We start from the raw sequence: 22,763 nt of genomic DNA, 5'->3' as shown, positions 1-22,763 counted from the left end.
GTTCAGACTCAAGTCCTGTGTGTGATGCCACATTCAGGACATTGAGAATGGAACAACTTCACACACGGAGGCTAGACCTATACAATTCATTTATTTTGGTTTATAAATTAATGTCAAGACATTTATGTAATTGATTTCTGAAGCACTTTCTAAATAATAAAAAGAGAGTTCATATGTATTTACATACATGCAGTATGCATTGATGAAAAATAAGCCATGTGCAGTAATATAGAAAATTGAGGATGCAACGCATTGGTATGAATCGTGATGCACCGTGATGCACCGGGATATCGAACCGAATCGAATCGTTGACAGGATAATCGTAATCGAATCGAATCGTGAGACCAGTGAAGATGCACAGCCCTAATATTCATTATTCGTTATTCTCTAATCGTTCATTAAAGACTGTATATAATTAATATTTTGCACATCCCTTTCAAGATTTCAAGATTTTCTAAGGTTTATTGACATAATTATCATATACACAACTACGGTGTAGTTATGCAATGAATGCAAAACTTGGGTCACAGGTTCCTCAACAGTGCATTACAAGACATCTATCAATATGTGTATACCTCCACCACTAAACTGTCATATTATGCACATTTCTTATTCTATCTAACATCTTATAAGTGTATAATAAATATGTATAATATCGGTTAAAATAAGTGCTTCAACATAGTTAACATTGCAGGAAAGTTTATTGTCAAGTTCCAAAACAAACCATGCAATATATTAGATGTTAAGTACTTTGTCAGGCTTAATGTGTAGATAGATACCCCCAAACCTTTTTTCTTATTTAAAAGAAGACCTTAGCCTAAAGTATTCTTTAATGTTTAAATAAAGCCTTATTAGTTTGTCTGTTTTGCACATCCTCCTATCAGGCACTACACTGTTTTATTGTAGATATTATTTACAGTATCTTCTTGATATTTTCTATTCTATATATATCATTGACCTTCTACTTTCCCACTATTTTGTATGTACTCTTAATATTTAAATGTTTTCATCAAATATAACACATTCAAAAGTGCTTTACAAAAATGAAAGACATTAAGAAAAAGGCATTTTAAACAGTCATTAAAAAGCAACACAATCTACCTGCATTGCAATTACTCTAAACGTGTAATAACGTGCTTTAACCAGTAGGAGGTGCGGGTTAAAAAGCTGTCAAGTTTACAGTGTTAACAAAATAAAATATACTGCTGTTTTTGGTTTAATTTACGACGGATATATTTAGTTATTGTTTTGATATTTGTAACACAAAAGCGATGGAAAAACCCCACAGCAACACAGAAAATATGGTCTTAACATGACCCAGAGGTCTAGTAGTTAATAAAAAACAATAATATCAAAACAGATTATTACTACTAACTTTATTGTGAAATTAAAACAGAACAGTAAAAGGATAGTTTCCGGTCTATTCTGATGCCCGATCTCTGTACATAAATAAAGAACTACAATAGATGTGTAATATTTAATGCAGCCAAACCATTTATTGCAATGCATTCATGTGATGACTTTCAAAGAGTAAAGCAAGCACTGCTGAATAAAGTATGATTTTATCTTTTACGAAACGTTTTTTTTTTCATATGGAATGCAGTTGGAGGTCAACAATCACAGATCACAGAGCTTGAGGACTGATTACGGGGTTTGTCAAGCTAAGCACATGGTGTAGTCCCAAACGATAGCTGAGGATTCTGGGTAGTGTAGTGTCTTCTGCCATCCAAAAACTCCGAAAAAATATTCGTTTCTCCGAATCGAAGGGGGAAAATACAAAAGCATTGTACACAATTTAAACCAATCAATGTTGTGTAATTAACAAGGATAATCTGGTGTGTTTGAGTTGATGAGTAGTTCAGATATCACTGTAAAATCAATCGAAAGTAAGGAGAATACTTACTTCCGGGTGTAAAATTCTCCGTTATCCAATGGGAATGGACGCTCGTAATACAATAAAGGGGACATGATCATTATCTTTTAAATAACGTTAACTAAAGGGAACAATCTATTTGACACAGCTGAAGCTCTGGCCTTCCTTAAAAACTAACTAATTTAATAAAAATCACAGTTGTATTACACACAATGCACTGTTTTTTGAGAACAAAAATTCGTAACTAATGTAATTTTTACATTCTGACGAAAAATAAAAATGATTATGAATACAAATAAAATAAAAGAAGCCTCCCGTGAGTTACTACAAGCTATAAAGTAGATTTTAAAAACGTTTTATAGAATAAAAGCTCACTGCGGGACGTTGTAGAAATGCGTGTGTGCACCACGACAAAAGAGCCTCATTCACTTTACATTGGGTTGTTTGCGTGGTGCCGACACGTAAATGTGGCAGAATGCGTGACTCCACCACGCAATGCGGTGTTAAGGAGTCGTGGTGGAGTCACGCATTCTGGTGAGATCAGGTTGGATTAATGCATTTAACTCAAAAATGTAAAAAATATCTTACCGAGGGGCATGCCCCGGGACCCCCCTAGAGGATTTGAGGTCCACCCCCAAAATATGTTCACATGGATAGGTTCCCAAATACATGTGCACATTTTTTTAAATAGTAACCCCTGTCCATATGTTTATTATTGGTGTGTGTTTGAGTTTGAGTGTTTCAAAGACCCCCATAGAGCTCAGTTTATAACTCGAACCCTGCCTATGTCAATACGTTTCTGTTTTTGTAGTGTATTGGTCTTTTGTAGAGATTTTTCATTTATTTTGTATCTATTCTATTGTGTATTCCTTGGATACTTTTATCTTTTCTACTGTACGATTTTCTGGCAGGGGGGGCGCCAGCTAAAATCTTGCCTAGGGCAGCAAATTGGTTAACCGGCCCTGCTCTCCCTCTTGTTGTGTGTGTGTGTGTGTGTGTGTGTGTGTGTGTGTGTGTGCGTGCGTGTGCGTGTGTGTGTGTGTGTGTGTGTGTGTGTGTGTGTGTCGTTGTGTGTTTTGGGCTCGAGACAGCTCCAGCCAGTCAGACGCCAGCAGAGTTGAGCCCCCCCCACCCCCCCTTCTGTTCTGTGCTCCTCTAACGGCAGCTACACACGCTGCTGTGTTGCAGACAGGCAGGACATTACGGAGAGGACCAGAGACAGCTAGTGGACACATTCACTGTGATTATACCGGAGACCGAGACCCCGGAGGCCGGTGGACCCGCGGAAGGACCGGGCTGAGTGACACAGCTCCCGGTGTTCACGTTGTACACACCGAGGCGCGATATTGGATCTTTCTTCAGGAAGGACCCTCAGCCTCGCACAGGGATGTTTCTGTCCTGGGGCGGCATGTAGGGGATGTTATCATCTTGGAAAAGTAGAGGTTAGACAACTTTCTCTGTTTCTGGCCTCAGTTTGATAGAGTTGATAAACTCGCCATATCACTCTGTCGGCAGGGAGCCTATGCTGTCACTCATGACAGCTCATGACTTTTGAGATCAATTCTGGAACGAATCCAATTGGATTCCCCCCCGGTTGCATTGAAAACGTGTGTACAAAGCAGTGCCTGTGAGAGGAGCTTCAGAGCTGTTCAACATACCATATGTTGTGAGTGTGACTGTAATTGGAATGATCATTTGCACCAGAGCTGCCAGCCACTGCTCTGTGTGTGATCCGAGCTATGCAGACTGACTGGAGCCACTCTCAGACAGCTCCTCTGCACACCCAGCTCTAAGGTGCTCTCACAGAGAGGAACTTTTACAGCTGAGGAAAGCTCCCTGCAAGCCTCGATCCAGAGGGACGACTGGTGCGGAGTAGCAGATGTTACACAGCTTTGTATATCATGTGTGTATGTGCGGATTATTCAGATGCTGCTATGCAGACAGAGTGGAGCCACAGAAAATCTGCTTGTGAAGTTTGAGTAACTCTCCGGCTGTGCAGCCCCTGTCAGAGCACTCAGTTGAAGAAATGTGTTGCACTGTTGGCAGCTGAAGTTTTCTTTATGAGGGTTTTGTTGTTGCAGGATTGAAGTATTATTTAAAACAAAAACTCGTACAGGTTATGTATATTATGAATTGGTAACTTTCACATAGACTGAGACCCACAGTTGTGCCTGAAACACATGGGAAAATTCCCATCTGTAAAGAAGCAATGTTGTTCACTCCACTGTTGGTTACACTAATTGTCGGGAAATGAAGAACCCTCATTCGCTGAATAATACCTGGAATAGATCCATTAACAAAGACGAAGTACTAATGTCGGTGCCTGGCAGTAACAAGAAGTTCAAAAGAAAGTCTCAGGAGCCTAAAAAGCTTTATAGTGGCCCCGAGTCGGACAGGATGAAAACCCAAGCAGGGTCGGATGTGGACTCAATGGATGACACCCTGCCTGAGGCATGTCACTTCAGCAGGTTGGCACCATTAAGGAGACAGCTGATCCTATCACAAGAAGGGATGGCTGGTTCTACAGCCCTTCTGTCAGGACTACCAGAGAGCGAAATGTCTCCAGCCCAGGGGGGTGCCATAGACATGAGAATTGGAACTAATGTGCCTGCCATCACTTCCAAACTGTCGCAGCTACCTGCCTCTCCATTCTCTCACTCTGAGATCTCCCAATGGCCCACATCCATATCCCAGCCTCTGTCCAACAGACTCAAACTGGGCCTTCGCCCCGCTTTCCTTCAGTCGACATCGACCTGCAGCAGCCCACCCCCCAGCCACCAGGCCGTCTCTCTGGAGCCCTGCCTGTCAGCTCAGGCTCTGTCTATGGAGACCCAGCTCCACTCACCTATGGTAAATATTTGGGATTCATGAGAAATTCAAATATGCTCTGAAAGATATAGCCTTGGAGGAATAGCTATTATTAATACAAATAATAGCTTAAATTATTAATAAATAAGAATCTGTCAGTCAATGAGCAATAATATTGAAAATGGATACTTCATTAAATCTTAATTTATTAAAGGAGCTCTATTATCCTTTTAGGGGTTTTCCCTTTCCTGTGTGTGTAATAATATAGGTTTTTGTGCATGTAAATGGTCTGCTAAGGCTAAAATCCCTGTGTCCTCTCCAGAGGGAGTTTCTAACAATCCCCGCCTTCCTGAAACGCCTCTATTGGACTCCTTTGTTTACTTCCATACCATAGTGACATCACTTTGTAATAATCACACTTCTATTGGCTAGCCCTCCAACACATTGTATGTGATAAGCTAAGGCAGGGCTATTCAATGAGTTTGGAATGGGGCCGGTTGATGGAAATGATCTAAAGCAAGGGGCCGGGAAAAAGATGGCTTGAAATATGAGCAATCATATTAAGAGCTTCAGATACAGAAAATACTACAACAGCATAGTGGAGTGCATATATTGTGTTTAATGAAATCAAACAACATCGCCCCAAGGCCTTTCTAGATCTAAATGGCAAGTTCAGAACTCAGTAGGCCGACATGTGAAGCTCATTTAACCATCAACATCATTTAGGTGAAATGATCTAATCGTTCACGCAGAGATGCAATAAATGACAGTTTGTCACTACAGTAGCTGGTAGGTGGGTTCGAAACCCGAGCCCGCCGAAGTTTTCAGGCAATGTCTTCCCCTCTATGTCTCAATTTAACACCCTCTCTAATAAATAAAAGAATAAAGGCACTCTTTATCTTTTAAAAAAAGAAAGAAAATGTATTTGATGATTACTTTTTAACGTTATACTCAAAGGGCCAGTAAATATCACCCCGGGGCCGGATTTGGCCCGCGGGCTGCCAATTGAATAGCCCTGGTCTAAGGGGCTGGACATCTCTAGGCGGTTGACCAATCACAGCAGAGCCAACTGTTAACCAATCAGAGCAGACTGGGCTCTGGTTTCAGACAGAGGGTGAAAAGAGGTGCTGCAGCACAAGCAGTATGAGAAGAATAAAGAGCTTTTTGAACATTAAAGCATGGAGACATGTCCCAGTAGAGACACTACGTACTGATATACACCTGAACATCAGCAGGAGAGGACTCTTTAAAGTAGAGACACTACATACTGATATGACCTGAAAATGAGCAGGAGAGGACTCTTTAAAGTAGAGACACTACATACTGATATACACCTGAACATCAGCAGGAGAGGACTCTTTAAAGTAGAGACACTACATACTGATATGACCTGAAAATGAGCAGGAGAGGACTCTTTAAAGTAGAGACACTACATACTGATATACACCTGAACATCAGCAGGAGAGGACTCTTTAAAGTAGAAACACTACATACTGATATACACCTGAATATCAGCAGGAGAGGACTCTTTAAAGTAGAGACACTACATACTGATATACACCTGAACATCAGCAGGAGAGGACTCTTTAAAGTAGAGACACTATACTGATATGACCTGAAAATGAGCAGGAGAGGACTCTTTAAAGTAGAGACACTACATACTGACATACACCTGAACACCAGCAGGAGAGGACTCTTTAAAGTAGAGACACTACATACTGATATACACCTGAACATCAGCAGGAGAGGACTCTTTAAAGTAGAGACACTACATACTGATATGACCTAAAAATGAGCAGGAGAGGACTCTTTAAAGTAGAGACACTACATACTGATATACACCTGAACACCAGCAGGAGAGGACTCTTTAAAGTAGAGACACTACATACTGATATACACCTGAACATGAGCAGGAGAGGACTCTTTAAAGTAGAGACACTACATACTGATATACACCTGAACATCAGCAGGAGAGGACTCTTTAAAGTAGAGACACTACATACTGATATACACCTGAACACCAGCAGGAGAGGACTCTTTACAGTAGAGACACTACATACTGATATACACCTGAACATCAGCAGGAGAGGACTCTTTAAAGTAGAGACACTACATACTGATATACACCTGAACATCAGCAGGAGAGGACTCTTTAAAGTAGAGACACTACATACTGATATACACCAGAACATCAGCAGGAGAGGACTCTTTAAAGTAGAGACACTACACACTGATATACACCTGAACATCAGCAGGAGAGGACTCTTTAAAGTAGAGACACTACATACTGACATACACCTGAACACCAGCAGGAGAGGACTCTTTAAAGTAGAGACACTACATACTGATATACACCTGAACACCAGCAGGAGAGGACTCTTTAAAGTAGATACACTACATACTGATATACACCTGAACACCAGCAGGAGGGGACTCTTTAAAGTAGAGACACTACATACTGATATACACCTGAACATCAGCAGGAGAGGACTCTTTAAAGTAGAGACACTACACACTGATATACACCTGAACACCAGCAGGAGAGGACTCTTTAAAGTAGAGACACTACATACTGATATACACCTGAACACCAGCAGGAGGGGACTCTTTAAAGTAGAGACACTACATACTGATATGACCTGAAAATGAGCAGACATTGAGTTGTTCAAGTTTCACCTAAGAACAAAAGCAGCCAATGTAAACATTGGCTGCTTTTGCATTAGAGGTAGAAGGGGGTTGTCTGTTAACATTATGATTGGTCTGTCTGCTAAATATATGACTTTCAAATATTGCAGGGAAAAAATAGGACCTAATAACTGAGCTTAGAAATGGTGGAGATCACTGTTTGTGACATGTGTGTCATCAAGTTAACCCTATGAGGGAATTGTGGGTGAACATCTCTGTTCTCAAGGTCATTTCAATTATATTGTGCTGTTGTTTCGTCATTTGATTCAGAAAAACAAATATCCTTGTGCTTTCAGGATTCTCCCAGGAAACATGTTGGGGGTCACCATGAGGTCAAAGCCGTCCAGCAGACCAGGAGGCTTCTAGCCAACGCCCGAGAGAGGACGCGCGTCCACACCATCAGTGCTGCGTTCGAGGCCCTGAGGAAGCAGGTCAGACTCTCAGACCACACTAAAACACACAAACAACAATTTATGTAAAAGCTTAAACAAAACGTTCAAACATTGCACAAAACCAAATACAAGACGGTTTGGCTTTCGGTAACGACACATATTTTAAAGGTGGCTTCAATAAGCAGATGCTCGCTCTACTCTGCAGGAAATAAGTCAAGAAAATATGTCACTATCCGAGTCTGTAACTGAAATGAAGCACAGTTTTCCTGAACACATGTTCACTGTACTGTATCATTCACTGGATAATATTCCTACAACAGGCCAACATCAGGCTCGCCCCCAGCAGTATGGACCAGAGATAAAGAGAGACTCCATTCAGATGAGATTTAAACAGTAATGTATGTGTGAAAAGAGCAAACATATTTTGCCACCATGCTATAACAGAAACACTCCCTACGCGCATTAAGCCCTCGTGACGGAATTTAAACTGTAATTAATTTTTTACTGCGTCAGAATAATGTTATATTATAGGTCTATATATATATATATATATATATATACTATATATTAGGCTAGGCTACTGCCTGACTCACTGTCACTCACTGCTGCTTTGTCCTTCTGATCCCAGTCTCCCCATATTATAAGGGAGGGACACACCTTGAGAGGCAGAAGTGTGTTCTGTGTCTCGCTCACAAATGAATCCGGCCTCTGAGAAGATGAGCTCTGAAGATGTGGATGTGGAGGGCAAATATTTCCTTGCAGAGTTTGCATGTCATCCCAGGGGTTTTCCTTTGCTTGTTCCAAATGATTCCACCAACATCAGCCGTTAGCTGTTAGCACTCAAGCTCACAGCTCCTCATATCTGTTCAGAAACTAGACAAAAGTTAAACAAGTACAAACCACAGACTGTCTGTGTCATGGCGAATACAGTCGCTGGTTTATTTATGTCTGTAGGCCGTTGTTGTGAGTGTGGACGGTCGGAGCATAACGTGTTAGCTTAGCCGATCTCCATTCAGAAAACACGCATTTTAAACGGTTTTTTGCCTGCCGTCTGTCTGCAGACTTGTCAAAGCATTGCAGTGGAAATGCGCCATTACATGCTACTTTGTTTTTATAAATGAAAGCAATGTTTGTAAATCACATCATCTGTAGAAATAAAAGTAATGTCAGAGCTCAAAAACGGGCAGTTAAATTGAATGATACATATTAGAAAACATACCCAACTGGAATCAAATATAGCAATCAGCTGTAATATTAACAATTTCAGAAATATCATCATACTTGTTAACATTTAATTTATACAGGTCAACCTAAATTGACAATGAAGCAGGGTTTCTGCGTACTCGTCCCTTCACTATGGTATAATGTAAGGTGTTGAGACATAAGAAAAAAAGTTGGGACTATGATGGTTGCAAGAAAGGACAAATGTGGTGACATTTCACTTTTCTTGGACCTCTGCATTGACTGGTTTAATAATTTGTCTACGTCCTGAACAGCCTGGCTTCACAGTAAATCTCTAACTTACCTATTCAAAGTGTGAATAAAGAAGTTCTGGCTCAGGCCTTTAGTTGTTCCAAGGGTTGAATTAACTGAAAAACCTTCTCGCTGTGCGGGGTATTTGATTTGTTGTGTGCTGTTTAAAGTATATCCCATTGTTTCAGTTGCTTTTGTTTATGAATATGTTCTGTATGTGGGCTATATGTTTATATTTGCCAATCTCCTTAATTTCCTACTCTCTCCAGGTGCCATGTTACTCTTATGGGCAGAAGCTATCCAAGCTGGCAATTTTACGTATAGCCTGCAACTACATCCTGTCTCTGGCTCAATTGGCAGAGCTGGACTACAGTTCAGACTGCGACAGTGTCAGCTTCTCTCAGTGTGTGGAGCAGTGCACCAGGACCCTGCAAGCCGAGGGGAGGAGCAAGAAGAGGAAGGTGAGGCTGCCTTCTCTATATAACATTAATTCTCTGCTTCTCAATCGTGGCTGGGGCGACTGCTACAGGAAGAAACCTATAAAGCACATGTTTTTTTCTGCTTTATATTTGATAAGATTATCGTAAGAAGCCTCCCTATGTTCTCTTTTAATTTGCTGAAACTTCTATCAATAAAAGTTATTTAATATAGTCAATAATATGGATATTTGGAACATAATAACTGAACGCTGCTTCTCCATGTTTGGTTCTGACTGGGGACCGAAAACAGACCAGTCCCAGAAGACCTGAGAGTTCTGAATGGTTCATAATTTAGCAGGAGGTCAGAAATGTATTTTTGGCCTAAACCATTCAATGCTTTATAAACCAGCAGCAGTATTTGGAAATCAGTTATTTGACAGACAGGAAGCCAGTGTAAAGACTGGACTGGACTGATCCACTTTCTTAGTGTTAGTGAGGAAACAGTGTAAAGACTGGACTGGACTGATCCACTTTCTTAGTGTTAGTGAGGAACCAGTGTAAAGACTGGACTGGACTGATCCACTTTCTTAGTGTTAGTGAGGAAACAGTGTAAAGACTTCAGAACTGGACTGATCCACTTTCTTAGTGTTAGTGAGGAACCAGTGTAAAGACTTCAGAACTGGACTGATCCACTTTCTTAGTGTTAGTGAGGAAACAGTGTAAAGACTTCAGAACTGGACTGATCCACTTTCTTAGTGTTAGTGAGGAACCAGTGTAAAGACTTCAGAACTGGACTGATCCACTTTCTTAGTGTTAGTGAGGAACCAGTGTAAAGACTTCAGAACTGGACTGATCCACTTTCTTAGTGTCAGTGAGGAACCAGTGTAAAGACTTCAGAACAGGACTGATCCACTTTCTTAGTGTTAGTGAGGAACCAGTGTAAAGACTTCAGAACTGGACTGATCCACTTTCTTAGTGTTAGTGAGGAACCAGTGTAAAGACTTCAGAACTGGACTGATCCACTTTCTTAGTGTTAGTGAGGAACCAGTGTAAAGGCTTCAGAACTGGACTGATCCACTTTCTTAGTGTCAGTGAGGAACCAGTGTAAAGACTTCAGAACAGGACTGATCCACTTTCTTAGTGTTAGTGAGGAACCAGTGTAAAGACTTCAGAACTGGACTGATCCACTTTCTTAGTGTTAGTGAAGACTCGAGCAGCGGCGTTCTGAATCAGCTGCAGCTTTCTAATAGATTTTTTAGTGAGACCTGTGAAGACACCATTACAGTAGTCCAGTCTACTGAAGATAAAAGCATGGACAACTTTTTCCAATTCCTGCTTTGACATTAGGCTTTTAATCCTAGATATATTCTTTAGGTGATAGTAGGCTGACTTAGTAATTGTCTTAATGTGGCTGTTGAAATTCATTTCGGAAACTATGACTGCACCTAGATTTCTGCCGTTTTCTGTTGTTTTGAACATTGCAGACTGAAGCTCAGCGCTAACTTTTATCCGGTCCTCCGTTGCTCCAAAAACAATTACCTCAGTTTTATCTTTGTTTAATTTAAAGTTCTGACACATCCAGTCGTTCAATGCATTTACTCAGTGTTTGAATTGTAACATCCAGTCTGCTGGTGAAATGGTTATGTAAATGTGTCATCCGCATAGCTATGGTAACTTCTTTTGTTGTTTTTCATTATCTGAGCCAGTGGTAGCATGTAGATGTTAAAGGGAAGAGGCCCCAGGATGGAGCCTTGAGGAACCCCACATGTCATATCTGTCATAACTCAGATGTGTAGAAACAACGTTTTTCTGTCCTTTAAGTAGGATTCAAACCAATTTAGAACTGTTAAAGAAAGTCAGAAAGTCCCACCCAGTTTTTTCAACGATTTTAGAAATCGAAGGTTTGATATGGGCCTGTAATTGTTCATTACTGAAGCATCTAGATTATACTTTTTTAAGAGCGGTTTAATAACTGCAGTTTTTAGGGCCTGTGGAAATACACCTGAGTGAAGAGACTTGTTTGCTATATGAAGTAGATCTGAGGCCATGCAATGAAAAACCTTTTTTGAAAAAGCCTGTTGGTATAATATCAAGGCAGCATGAGGAGGATTTCAGATGTTGTATAATGTCCTCCAGGTCTTTGTTGTTGATCAGATGGCATGGTTTCATGGTGTTTGAATTGATTTTAAGTGGACACAGGGACAACACATTTCCTGCTTGTCATTCAGTGCAGGCCGTGGTGGATAGACGTTCAGAGGCTACTGACACTGGGGGGTTTGTTGTTGTATGCACATGAATTAGTGAGTCATCATTAGTGAGCCATCATAGTGAAAGTAATAGCAAGCCTTATTTATGCTTTTATTTGAGAATCCTTAAAAACTCTTAAGGACCCCCCCCTGTGCCTTATTATCCATTGATAATCAATTTCAAGTTTGTGTTGAACACACTTTCTCTAAGCCATGCTATATATCAAATGTACTTTATAATTGCTATGGGTTGTAATCGATGAAAGGAAATGTTTTATACTTGGAGTTGTTGACAAAATGAAAGTTAAGCCTAATTCTAGGTCTAACATTCTGCAGCTTGCCCTTTTTATTTTATGTTTGTGGACTAATGCACTCTTGTTGCTCTTTTAGATTCAAAGTAGCTGAGAGCTTTTCTCTTCCTTGTGGGCAGTTTCTCTCTGCTTTGTGTGTGTATGTGTGTGGAAGCACATTTATGCATGTATGAGTTCTAAAAGTTCCAGACACCAGATGTTTAGAGTGGAGGGGAAGTAGAGCTGGCGCCATGAAGGGCAGAGGGCAGGGAGAAGGCACGCGAACAGAAACCACACAAACACACACACACACACACACACACACACACACACACACACACACACACACACACACACACACACACACACACACACACACACACACACACACACACACACACACACACACACACACACACACACACACACACACACACACACACACACACACACACACACACACACACACTTGGCACATTCCCCAGCAGTCTCTCCAACACATTCCCCCACTCTGCTTCTCCAGGCCATCTGCTCCAACATACTTTAAAACAAGGAGGGGAAAAAACAGTCATCATCGGCCTGTCAGACACCGGCAGCTGGTGGAAAGACCGGGGGGGGGGTGGGGGTGGGGGGCTGCGGGGGGGATGCGTGTAATAGTGTGAAGTGGGTGTGCTGGGGGGTCAAATACTTTTTTTTCTTTTCGCAGAGACAAAGAGTCTATGTCAGCAGGAAAAGAAAACGTTTTACTTAATTGTGATTTTTATATTTTTCCACCCCTCCCTGAGGTATAACAAATGATTGTTTGCTTTTTATATTAAATCATTGTTTTGAATGCAGAGTCTATTATTCGGCATACCTATTGATATTATTATTGTTATGTGTGTGACTGGTGAAGCCCCACAATTACTAATTGTAATCAATATTAATAGAACTATTAATATTCACAAAACCGTATATAGGCTAGAAAAACACTGGCTCTAAAGTTTAGTATGGGTGCAATGGCTATCAGAAAAAAAATCATAATATCAAAATAATAATTATGATGTTTAATATAATTATTAATTATAGTAAGAATTGGTTGAAGGGTGTGGTAATTCCTAACTATAAGAGGTTGGCAGAACTCACGCTTTTGCAACATTAAACATTAAACCAGCATATCAATTCGAAAAGCATTTAATAAAAATAACAAAGAACTTTCAGTCTTCATCCATGTATGTGTTGTTGCGTTCAAAAGGCAAATTCACAATGTGTGATCACAACGTGTATGGTAATGGTTCCAGGTTAAATGATGGTTAGTTTGTATTCGAGTCTGCGTTTTCACAAAATGAACATAAACTGGAATTAACCACATGTTAACAATACGCTCACTACAACAGATCATACAATCAAGCTCAGTAAATACAGCCAAACAGCACATGTACAATGCAGCTGCTACTTTGCTGATTAGCTGAAGAAAGGCGAGTGTGCTGTACTAATGGTTGCAGCGCGTTGTAGATTGTACGGACCTGTCTTTGGTGTTCAGGTCCGTACGCTGTGCGCAGGACAGAGGAACCAGTTGCGTCGTTGTGTTCCTAGAATGCAGTGAGCTTGTTGCTAACTCGTTGCTGTTCTTTGGAAGTTAGCCATTTGTGGCTGACTCGTTGTGGTGGTTAGCAGTGCAAGTTACTGGATGGCTCTCAAGCAAGTTCTCGTGTCTGTGAGGTTAAAAGATGGGACCAGTGGGGCTATGGCCCATACGCCAAGGAGGCAAGGAGCAGGGTGAAGAGCTAAGACCGAGAGAAAAGAAGGCCGCTGCTGTTTTTAAATTAAGTTTTCACACCTATGTTTTACATGGTGAGGTCATAGGTCACAGCTATACTGACCAATGTCTGCTGGTTTGGGATTTTCACAATAAAAGAAGAACATGTGAATTAAGAATCTATGGCTCAATTGCCATAATAAGTAGTCCCACATCCTCGCGATATGATAAAAATATCTAGTTCAAAACCGAAGACCTTAAAGGAATGGTCCACTCATTAGATAATTAATCAAAACTTCAGTATTTAGTGAAACGTTATGTTTAAACCATACCCTGAAGAAATCAGCGATATTCCCCGGTAAATAATGATTTTATAGCTCTTTTTTATCAAGACCTGTATATTCCGTCTGGCCGCCGCCATGTTTGCCATTTTCAGTAGTCACGTGATGGTCGTGACGTCATCCATGCGTTCACTTTGTCAACACACGGAAACATGGTGGGGTATTTCAGTTCGGACTCGTCAGCAGAGGAACAAGTTTTGACCAATGTGAAGAGATTGGATGGGGGAATTCAGCCATACATATCAGTATGACAATACGACACCCTCTGTCCTTAGACCCTCACATCGTACAAGGAAAAACTTCCGAAGAAAACCCACAGTTTAAAGGGAACATGGGAGAAACCTCAGGGAGAGCAACAGAGGAGGGATCCCTCTCCCAGGACGGACAGACGTGCAATAGATGCCGTGTATAAATTGAAAAGATAATACATTTGCAACATAGGTAGTCCAAATGTTTGGAAATGCATGTGTGTATAATGGGAAGATGATATAAGATACTATATGTATGCATGTAGTACCACCCTTGCTAGCGATTCCCTCTCTAGTTTAGCATACTCAGCTTCGTTGTCCCTGGCCATAGAATCACGATTTTATGGGGCCGGAAAAACTGGGGGGAAATACACACTAGCCGGTACTACGCTATATGGAAAGGCCACCAAAAACTGTCCTGGCCTGGACGTTAAAACGGGGCTAGCCGCTGCAATGGAAATGCGCTATAACATACCTTATTCTTACTCCGAGCACTACTTCTGCTCCTCCGTCGCTTCACACTTGCAGAGGGCGATTTCTCTACTGGCCGAACTGGTGTCCTGGTCGGTGATGACACCAGAAAGACCGATGGTACTGCATCTCCATTGAGTAATGGTTGTTCTTTAAATCCCATGTTATGTTTGATCATACTCTCAGAGTAGTCGTCCGGAAATGTGAAATGTTCGCTGCATACATGAGCCTGTAAATCTCTCGGTTCGGGCCGGCCACATTTCGCTAGCCACTGCCTCCAAATGTACTTCTTATGCTTACCTTTTGGCAACAGATGGAACCGAGCATTCCGTGGATTGTTCCTATCCGAATTATGGCAATATCTCGCGATACAGTGAGGCATATTTGAATAGAGAAACTACAGTAAATAACATGGAGATCAACGTGTCTTCGAAAACCAAACGCATGGATTACGTCACGTCCGGGAAATGGCGGCGCCCACAGTGTTGATGTTATTTCGGTATATAATCAGTTTAAAATCACTGATAATGTCATCGGATTAAAAAAAAAAAGAGAGAGACTGGCAGAGACTGGTCTGTTTTATCGGATGATAATTTTTAAAAAATGAGTGTCATGAGCATACCATTCCTTTAAGGGCAAATCCAAAAACAAACATTTCACAGGTCCTTAAAACAACTTGAAAGTTGTACAGTCCAAAGAAGAAACCAGAGGGCTGTCAAGTTGAAACTTTATTAAAGAAAGTTCACTTTTCCATTCAATTCAACAACTATGCAATTCATTAACCAACTGGGCATTTGTTGATACTTCCTATCTTTGATAGGCAAGAACAGTCTTAGAGTTACAAAAAAATGATAAATAATAATGGCATAGTATAAAATTCCTAAACAGTTTGGTCATTTATTTATTCTAGTAATAAAGCTCGTTTTGCAGTTTATTCATTGAGCAGGCACGTGCAGAGGATGTCAGAGGGGAAGGGTCTCAAATGCATAAAAGGGCACACCGGTGATTTTATTAATTTAATAAATTATTATAAATATAAATTATAAGTATTTAAAACAAATCCTGTTGTTATCTAGCCCCCACTCTAACCCACCTCTCTGACGGACAGAAGCTCTTTCTCAAGCCTCATATTCCTCTCACCACCTTCTCCATAAAGGCATCAGTGCTTCAGTGATGATTGGCATTAAGAAAATGCTGATATTGTATGTATGTGTTCATACATACATACAATATATTCCTTAGCAATATGCTGCGCCTCTCCCCATGTAGGGATGGGTACCGAGCCCCGGTGTTAAACGGGCCCCGGGCCGGAATTATTAAAGACAGTGGTAACGTTAAGCTCCGACGTTATCGGACTTTTGATCGGTACTGGAGACATTTAAAAAATATATGTCATATGTATTATTGCTAAATACACATTATATCGTAGTTTTAGTTTCGCCAACTCCGTTTCTAATATGCAATAAGACTACAACATGCGTCTATGATGTATTTTCGAGCTTTCCAATCCAAACGAGATCTCTCTCTCCCGTCTGTGTGCGAGGAGGCGGGGCCATTTGTAAAGGCCTCCTGACTGTGTTACAGACTGTCATCCTGTTAGTGGTTACTCTGGGTTCTGTCTTCAGGACAGAGTGTTGGATTGTTTTGTTAATTGGATGGGACTTGATTGGATTAATTGGAGTAATTTTCTCATTTGTTTAAATATATTTGGCCTTTGTTTATGTGATTGAATGATTTACTCAAATAAAAAGGTTGATGAATTATCATCTAATGATTTGTATGATGTTTTATTTATGTTAAAGGGCACTTTGAATGATTTTAACTAATGATAATGTAGAAAAACTAACATTTTAAATTTGGGACGGTCCACATTAATTTTGGGACGGCTTAGATTGTATTTCGGGACGGTTCCGGGAGGATGGTGAAAAAAGTTAGTCGAGAGCCCTGGGCCGAGTACGTGAACTCGCCTCGCAGGTGCACATGCCAGAATAGAGGACATCAGACTCCAGAGAAAATTAGCTTGAGTCCGAGTCCAAGTCGGAGCGCCAATGTACAAGTCGAGTCTGAGTCATCGTGGGGGGAAAAATTCACGTGTCCGAGTCCAAGTCAGCGTACGCGATAATTCACGAGTCCGAGTCCAAGTCATCGTGTGTGAGAATTCACGAGTCCAAGTCCGAGTCGCGTCAACCAGTGCGCGAGTCAGAGTCGAGTCACGAGTCCCGAAAAATCGGCACTCGAGTACTCCATCTCTGGCAACAGGCGGACCGCGGTCCGGATCCGGACGCCGACCTATACGGACCCGGACCTATAATCAATACATTAATAGGGGATTTCAATTTTGACGGGGCGATTCTATTTTAACCGCCGCCGACAGGGGGCGAAAGAGATGAGTGAGCGATACAGGGAGAGAAACACAGAAGAAGAGATGAGAGAACGATACAGGGAGAGAAACACAGAAGAAGAGATGAGTGAGCGATACAGGGAGAGAAACACAGAAGAAGAGATGAGAGAACGATACAGGGAGAGAAACACAGAAGAAGAGATGAGTGAGCGATACAGGGAGAGAAACACAGAAGAAGAGATGAGAGAACGATACAGGGAGAGAAACACAGAAGAAGAGATGAGAGAACGATACAGGGAGAGAAACACAGAAGAAGAGATGAGAGAACGATACAGGGAGAGAAACACAGAAGAAGAGATGAGTGAGCGATACAGGGAGAGAAACACAGAAGAAGAGATGAGAGAACGATACAGGGAGAGAAACACAGAAGAAGAGATGAGAGCGCGGCAGAGAGAAAAGTGTGAAGAGAATAATTAGCGATACAGGGAGAGAAGCGGAGAGTGAACAGGCGTGTTAGCGGCAGACAGGGAGAGACACATAATTACACATGGCGCTCTCCAAGAAGAGGAAAGTGGACAGTGAGAACAGAGCTTTTAACCCTGAGTGGACTCATTCATGTTCATCCTGCCCACTGGGAGCACAGAACCAGTGTGTCTCATTTGCTCAGGGACCGTGGCGCTCATTAAAAGTGCCAACACGCCACTATGAGACAAAACACAAAGTGTTTGACCAAACATTCCCTCTCAAGTCAGAACTGAGGTCACAAAAAATAAGCAGTCTCAGAGCCCGATATGATCAGTCCACCAGGATCAAAATTAAAACTAAATATCGTTCCAGGGCAGGCTAACCGAGGCTAACCAATGAGCACCTGCATGTGTATGAGAATGGCCCTGACACCATTTCAGCCCAGATTTAAACTCCTGCAGGACAAGCTCCAGATCAATTCTCGCACTGAATTTAAAAAAAGTGAGTGATGGACTGCAATATAAGAGGGAAAGAAAGAGAAACTTTAAAACTGTTCAATTGTTATGTGTAAAGACTGATATTGTTCTATAATCGTCTGAAACAGTTAAGTCATGATGTGAAACGGTTAACAAAGAAAAAGGGAAACTCAAGCTGCTGCTACACTTTATTTTATTTATCTAAAATTAAGCACTTTTAAGATGCACATATTTTCAAAAGCTATTTTATTTATTTTCTCTATTTCATTTGTAAATGCAGCCAGAGAGGAACGTTACACATATCCACAGCATTTACTGTATATCTGTATAGTTCAATGTTAATTGACAATACATATTGTTGTTTATGAATTGTACTTTCTTTATTTGATTGGCAGTCAGTCGTTGATTACATGCAGACGTTGATAAAGCTACAGCTACTTCAATATATATCACACTAATTCATAAAGCATGTTAGACATTTTGATGTTCCGGATCTTTGCATGGGGACATTTTCTCTAACTGGACCTCGTTGAATTTTAGTTGAATACCCCTGCCCTATACGATCATTTCCTGATAACGATGAAGCCATAGCCCCACCTCTCCCCACCTCTGCTGCTCACTGCTGTAGCATGGTCAGTAGCTTGTCAGTAGCTACTGCTACTGCTACTGACCATGCAACAGATGTTAGTGCAAAATCTACAGCTCCTCTACCACAACCATCAGCAACAAGTGGACATGGAGAATTACATGAACTACATGTTGCTAAATCCACCGCGGGGCATAAACAGAAGGGCAACCATGGCAACCATGCTCGGGGGTCTTCTTCGCTGCTTTTGGTGTATTTTGTGGCGAAAGTACAGCGCCACTTACAGGCCCGGCATATGGACTACAGCGTCTCCAGCACTCCCGAGCGCTCTCGTGTGAACGGAATACTTTTTTGATATCGTATTCGGTTCGTTTGCGTTTCGAATGCGTTTAAATGGGGTCTTAGCTAACTTCCAGTGTTTTAATTTTTGCGTTCTTCTATTTTGATACCTTGGAGAGAAAAAATTCTAGAACAATATACAAAACAAAAATATATTCCTATCAAAGAATCCTCCAACTGAAGATATTTTCCAAGATTACCATTACTTAAAATACAACTTTACATTTGTACCATTGAACAATCACCATTATGTAGATTCTGTGATGAACAAGATGCATTTGTTTTTCCACTGTCTTTATGTTGCATGTGGTCCAAGATTAAAAAAACAACTTTAATTTTACATTTACACCTTTCAACATTTTATTTGGGCTTCAGAATGAAAATAGTCCACAGATTATAAATACAATTATTCTCCTGGGTAAAGTACTTCAAATCAATCAAGAAGTGATCTGAATTCATGGTGTATAAAAATATACAAATTACAAAAACTATTTATTTTGTAAAAAACTATTGCCACAAACAATCAAAAGGCCAACATCAGGACAATCAGCTCGAAAGACAAGTGGGATGGAATAATAGATGTGCTGTGTTTGGGTTGTTGGGTGTAGGGGGAGTTAACCTAGTGATCTGAAACGTTGACGGTGTCCTCTTGGCTGTTTTTGTTGTCTTTTTATTTTATATGTGTATCTTTTTGTAAGTTCGGAACTCCATCTCACCAACACTGTTGTGTCCCTATCTGTGTCTGCTGCCCTGTACACAAATATATCCTTTGTCCAACTGACCCACATTTCCCAATAATAAGGGACACCTACTGTTTAATGAACGAATCACTATTGGCAACAGTAAAATGCTGTTAATTGATGGCACCGTGCGTTAACAAACTCATTCTACAGATTTCGTTCAATCGGCTTCATATTAATCTGTATGTTTATTTTCTTTGGTTTGAGTATATCATATTTGAATTGGCTCATTTTCAGGTCATATCAGTATGTAGCGTCTCTACTGGGACATGTCTCCATGCTTTATTGTTCAAAAAGCTCTCTTTTCTCACACTGCCTGTGCTGCAGCACCTCTTTTCACCCTCTGTCTGAAACCAGAGCCCAGTCTGCTCTGATTGGTTAGCTGGCTGGCTCTGTTGTGATTGGTCAACCGCTTAGAGACTTGTCGGAAATGTCTCTCCACTTTCTGAGTCCATTCATACAGTATCAATAGGTCACATAGCTATTTCAATTTCACTGCAAATATGTAACATTAATATTGTGTGACGCTGGAGCTCCTCAGGTTATTTAGTATGTAAACATGTACTAATCACACACGTAAACACGTGTGATGTGAACACTTCTGAATTCCTGTTAAACTTAAGCTGAGACTGTTTTGATGGACTCTTTCCTCTCTGTGTTTCAGGAGTGAAGCTGAAACAAATGGAAGGCGCCAGGACGCAGAACACTGGCATCCCAAACGACCAGATGGAGAGGATAATGAAAGAGTGATGCGGATGAATTATACTTTGTTTCATGAATAGCTCTCCCCACTCATTACTTAATAATATTTATCTGAACAGAATTGTAAAGGCTCTGTTCATCAAGGGAAAAAAACTGAGAATAAAACAGATGTAAAGTGACGTAGGGACTGAAATACTGAACTGTAGCTGTATGCTACATCCTTTACTGTGCTCCAATTCTGTGTCGAGCAGTGGCTGCCTTGTCAATACCATCAAAGTAGAAGTATGCATTGCCTCGCGCTACACTCCCTTTCAGCTGACACACTTATGACAAGCACGAAGCTCGTCTGGTCACAGATGTGTGTAAAGTTGAATGAGAATCCAATCTGACCTCAAACTGAGGACATTACTGCAGTCGACGCAGCTCATTCTTGAGGCAGTCTTTTTTTTACAATAGATTTAATTATAGTAGACCATAACGTGCCTACTATTACAAATACATTTAAATATTTTTAAAATATATTACCCCGCTGTAATTTTCTTACAAACACATAGCTGCAACAGACTGCAGACATTGTAAGAACAAATAATCAAAGTCCACAATTAACTTTTATAATAAAACAAATATTGAAGGGCCACGAGAGTGATTTAGTATCCCACATATTTAAAGGTAGGGAACTTTTGAGAGACAGACTTTATAAGAAATGTTGCACAGTAAAAGGTGAGAGATATTGACGTTCAGGATACATCCTCACTTGTCGTGTCCATTTTTAAAAGCAAACGTCAACTGCGCTTATGCCTAGCTTCCACACTGCTCTAAGTTTAACAACCCCTGAAACCCAACATTTGAGAAAGATCCTGACTCTGTTTTAGCCGAGGTTTTACAAAAAGAGACGGCGCTAATTTTCCAAAAGGACAAATCAGGATGAAGTTCAAGGTGTTTTAGACTATTCTGCCTGTATCAGCAACACACTGTTGTGAGATTTGGCAACACATTAACATAAGTCTAATGTTTCAGTAATATTTGTAATGCTAAACCTTTATATATACAGTCTATGTGCTAAACATGTTTGTTAGCTGTGTACATATCTAGTTTTGGCTAAATAAACAAGGTTTTTAAGCCCTACCTGTTTGAAGGCACACGTGTTGACCCAGTTTCTTTGTCCTTAATGAAGTAAAACTTTGATTGTAACTGGACACTTTTAAAAGATTCTTGTTGGTGAGAGGAAAGATTGAGAAAGACGTAGGCTATGTTTAGCAGCCTTGTAACTGCACTTGAACATTAAACCATTTTTCCATGGTTTTTACCCACTAAATATATTGTAATTTGTGTGAGTTGAATGTGATTGGTGAGGAGTGTAACCCCGGGATTCCACCGGGTCCGTCTGTGGCGCGGTTTTGTTCCGACCTTCTACAGCGTCAAAACCCACCGGGATCGTTTCAGAAGCGGAGCGTCTTGCATGCCGGCTCGCAGTGTTTGTTGATTTGGGCATATTTCCTGGACAGGCTACTTTGTACAGACAAAGTTAATAATAATTACAATAGTCCAGTTATAAATGACATGAATCGAAAATAGCCTATGTTGCTGTATTTTAGCGATAACAAAATGCATTCATCATCATAATTATTCTATAAATATAATTTCCACAGTGCCTGTAAACCGGAGGAGAACGCTGGCATTTATTCTCCTGCTTGAAAGACTACGGAGGGATAGGGTCTGCAAAATTAGTTTATTTTGGATTGACTGGATGCTCTGACCGGTCCACTTCCTGCCCGGCGCTATGCAACGCCTCGCGTCTAAAATAGACCAGCCGCCTATTTTTAGCGGAGCCCAGCGCCGAGACGCTTCTGGGACGCTCCTGAGCCGTAACGTGGCGCGTCTGGTGGAATAACGGCCCCTACACACGGCGGCGTGCGTTGAAGCTTCAACGCTTCTGCCCATTCACTTTGAATGGGGTGACGTCACGTTTTGTCGAACGGCATTGTGGTTCCGTCGCTTCGCTTTGCTCGCTTCAAAAGTTGAGCAATGTTCAACTTTTGAAGCTTCGACGGAAGCGTCAGCCAATCAAATCATATGCCAGTACAAGCTCTAGCCAATCAAACAGCGTGCTTGTGTGTCCGGGGCGGGAGA

General features: G+C 41.0%; 1 protein-coding gene across 1 annotated transcript; it reads left to right on the top strand.

Annotated features, from left to right (window-relative positions):
* Nucleotides 1–3,031: 3,031 nt before the first annotated feature.
* On the top strand, nt 3,032–21,768 carry atoh8 (atonal bHLH transcription factor 8). Its single transcript, XM_034092833.1, has 4 exons — nt 3,032–4,723; nt 7,663–7,797; nt 9,501–9,692; nt 20,596–21,768. The coding sequence occupies exons 1-4, from the start codon at nt 4,124–4,126 to the stop codon at nt 20,599–20,601; spliced, it is 933 nt and encodes a 310-aa protein (XP_033948724.1). The 5' UTR covers nt 3,032–4,123; the 3' UTR covers nt 20,602–21,768.
* The last annotated feature ends 995 nt before the right edge of the window (nt 21,769–22,763 follow it).

This window comes from Pseudochaenichthys georgianus, chromosome 10 (assembly GCF_902827115.2).
Source record: "Pseudochaenichthys georgianus chromosome 10, fPseGeo1.2, whole genome shotgun sequence".
NCBI lineage: Eukaryota > Metazoa > Chordata > Actinopteri > Perciformes > Channichthyidae > Pseudochaenichthys > Pseudochaenichthys georgianus.
This window is presented reverse-complemented; position numbering and strand designations above follow the sequence as displayed.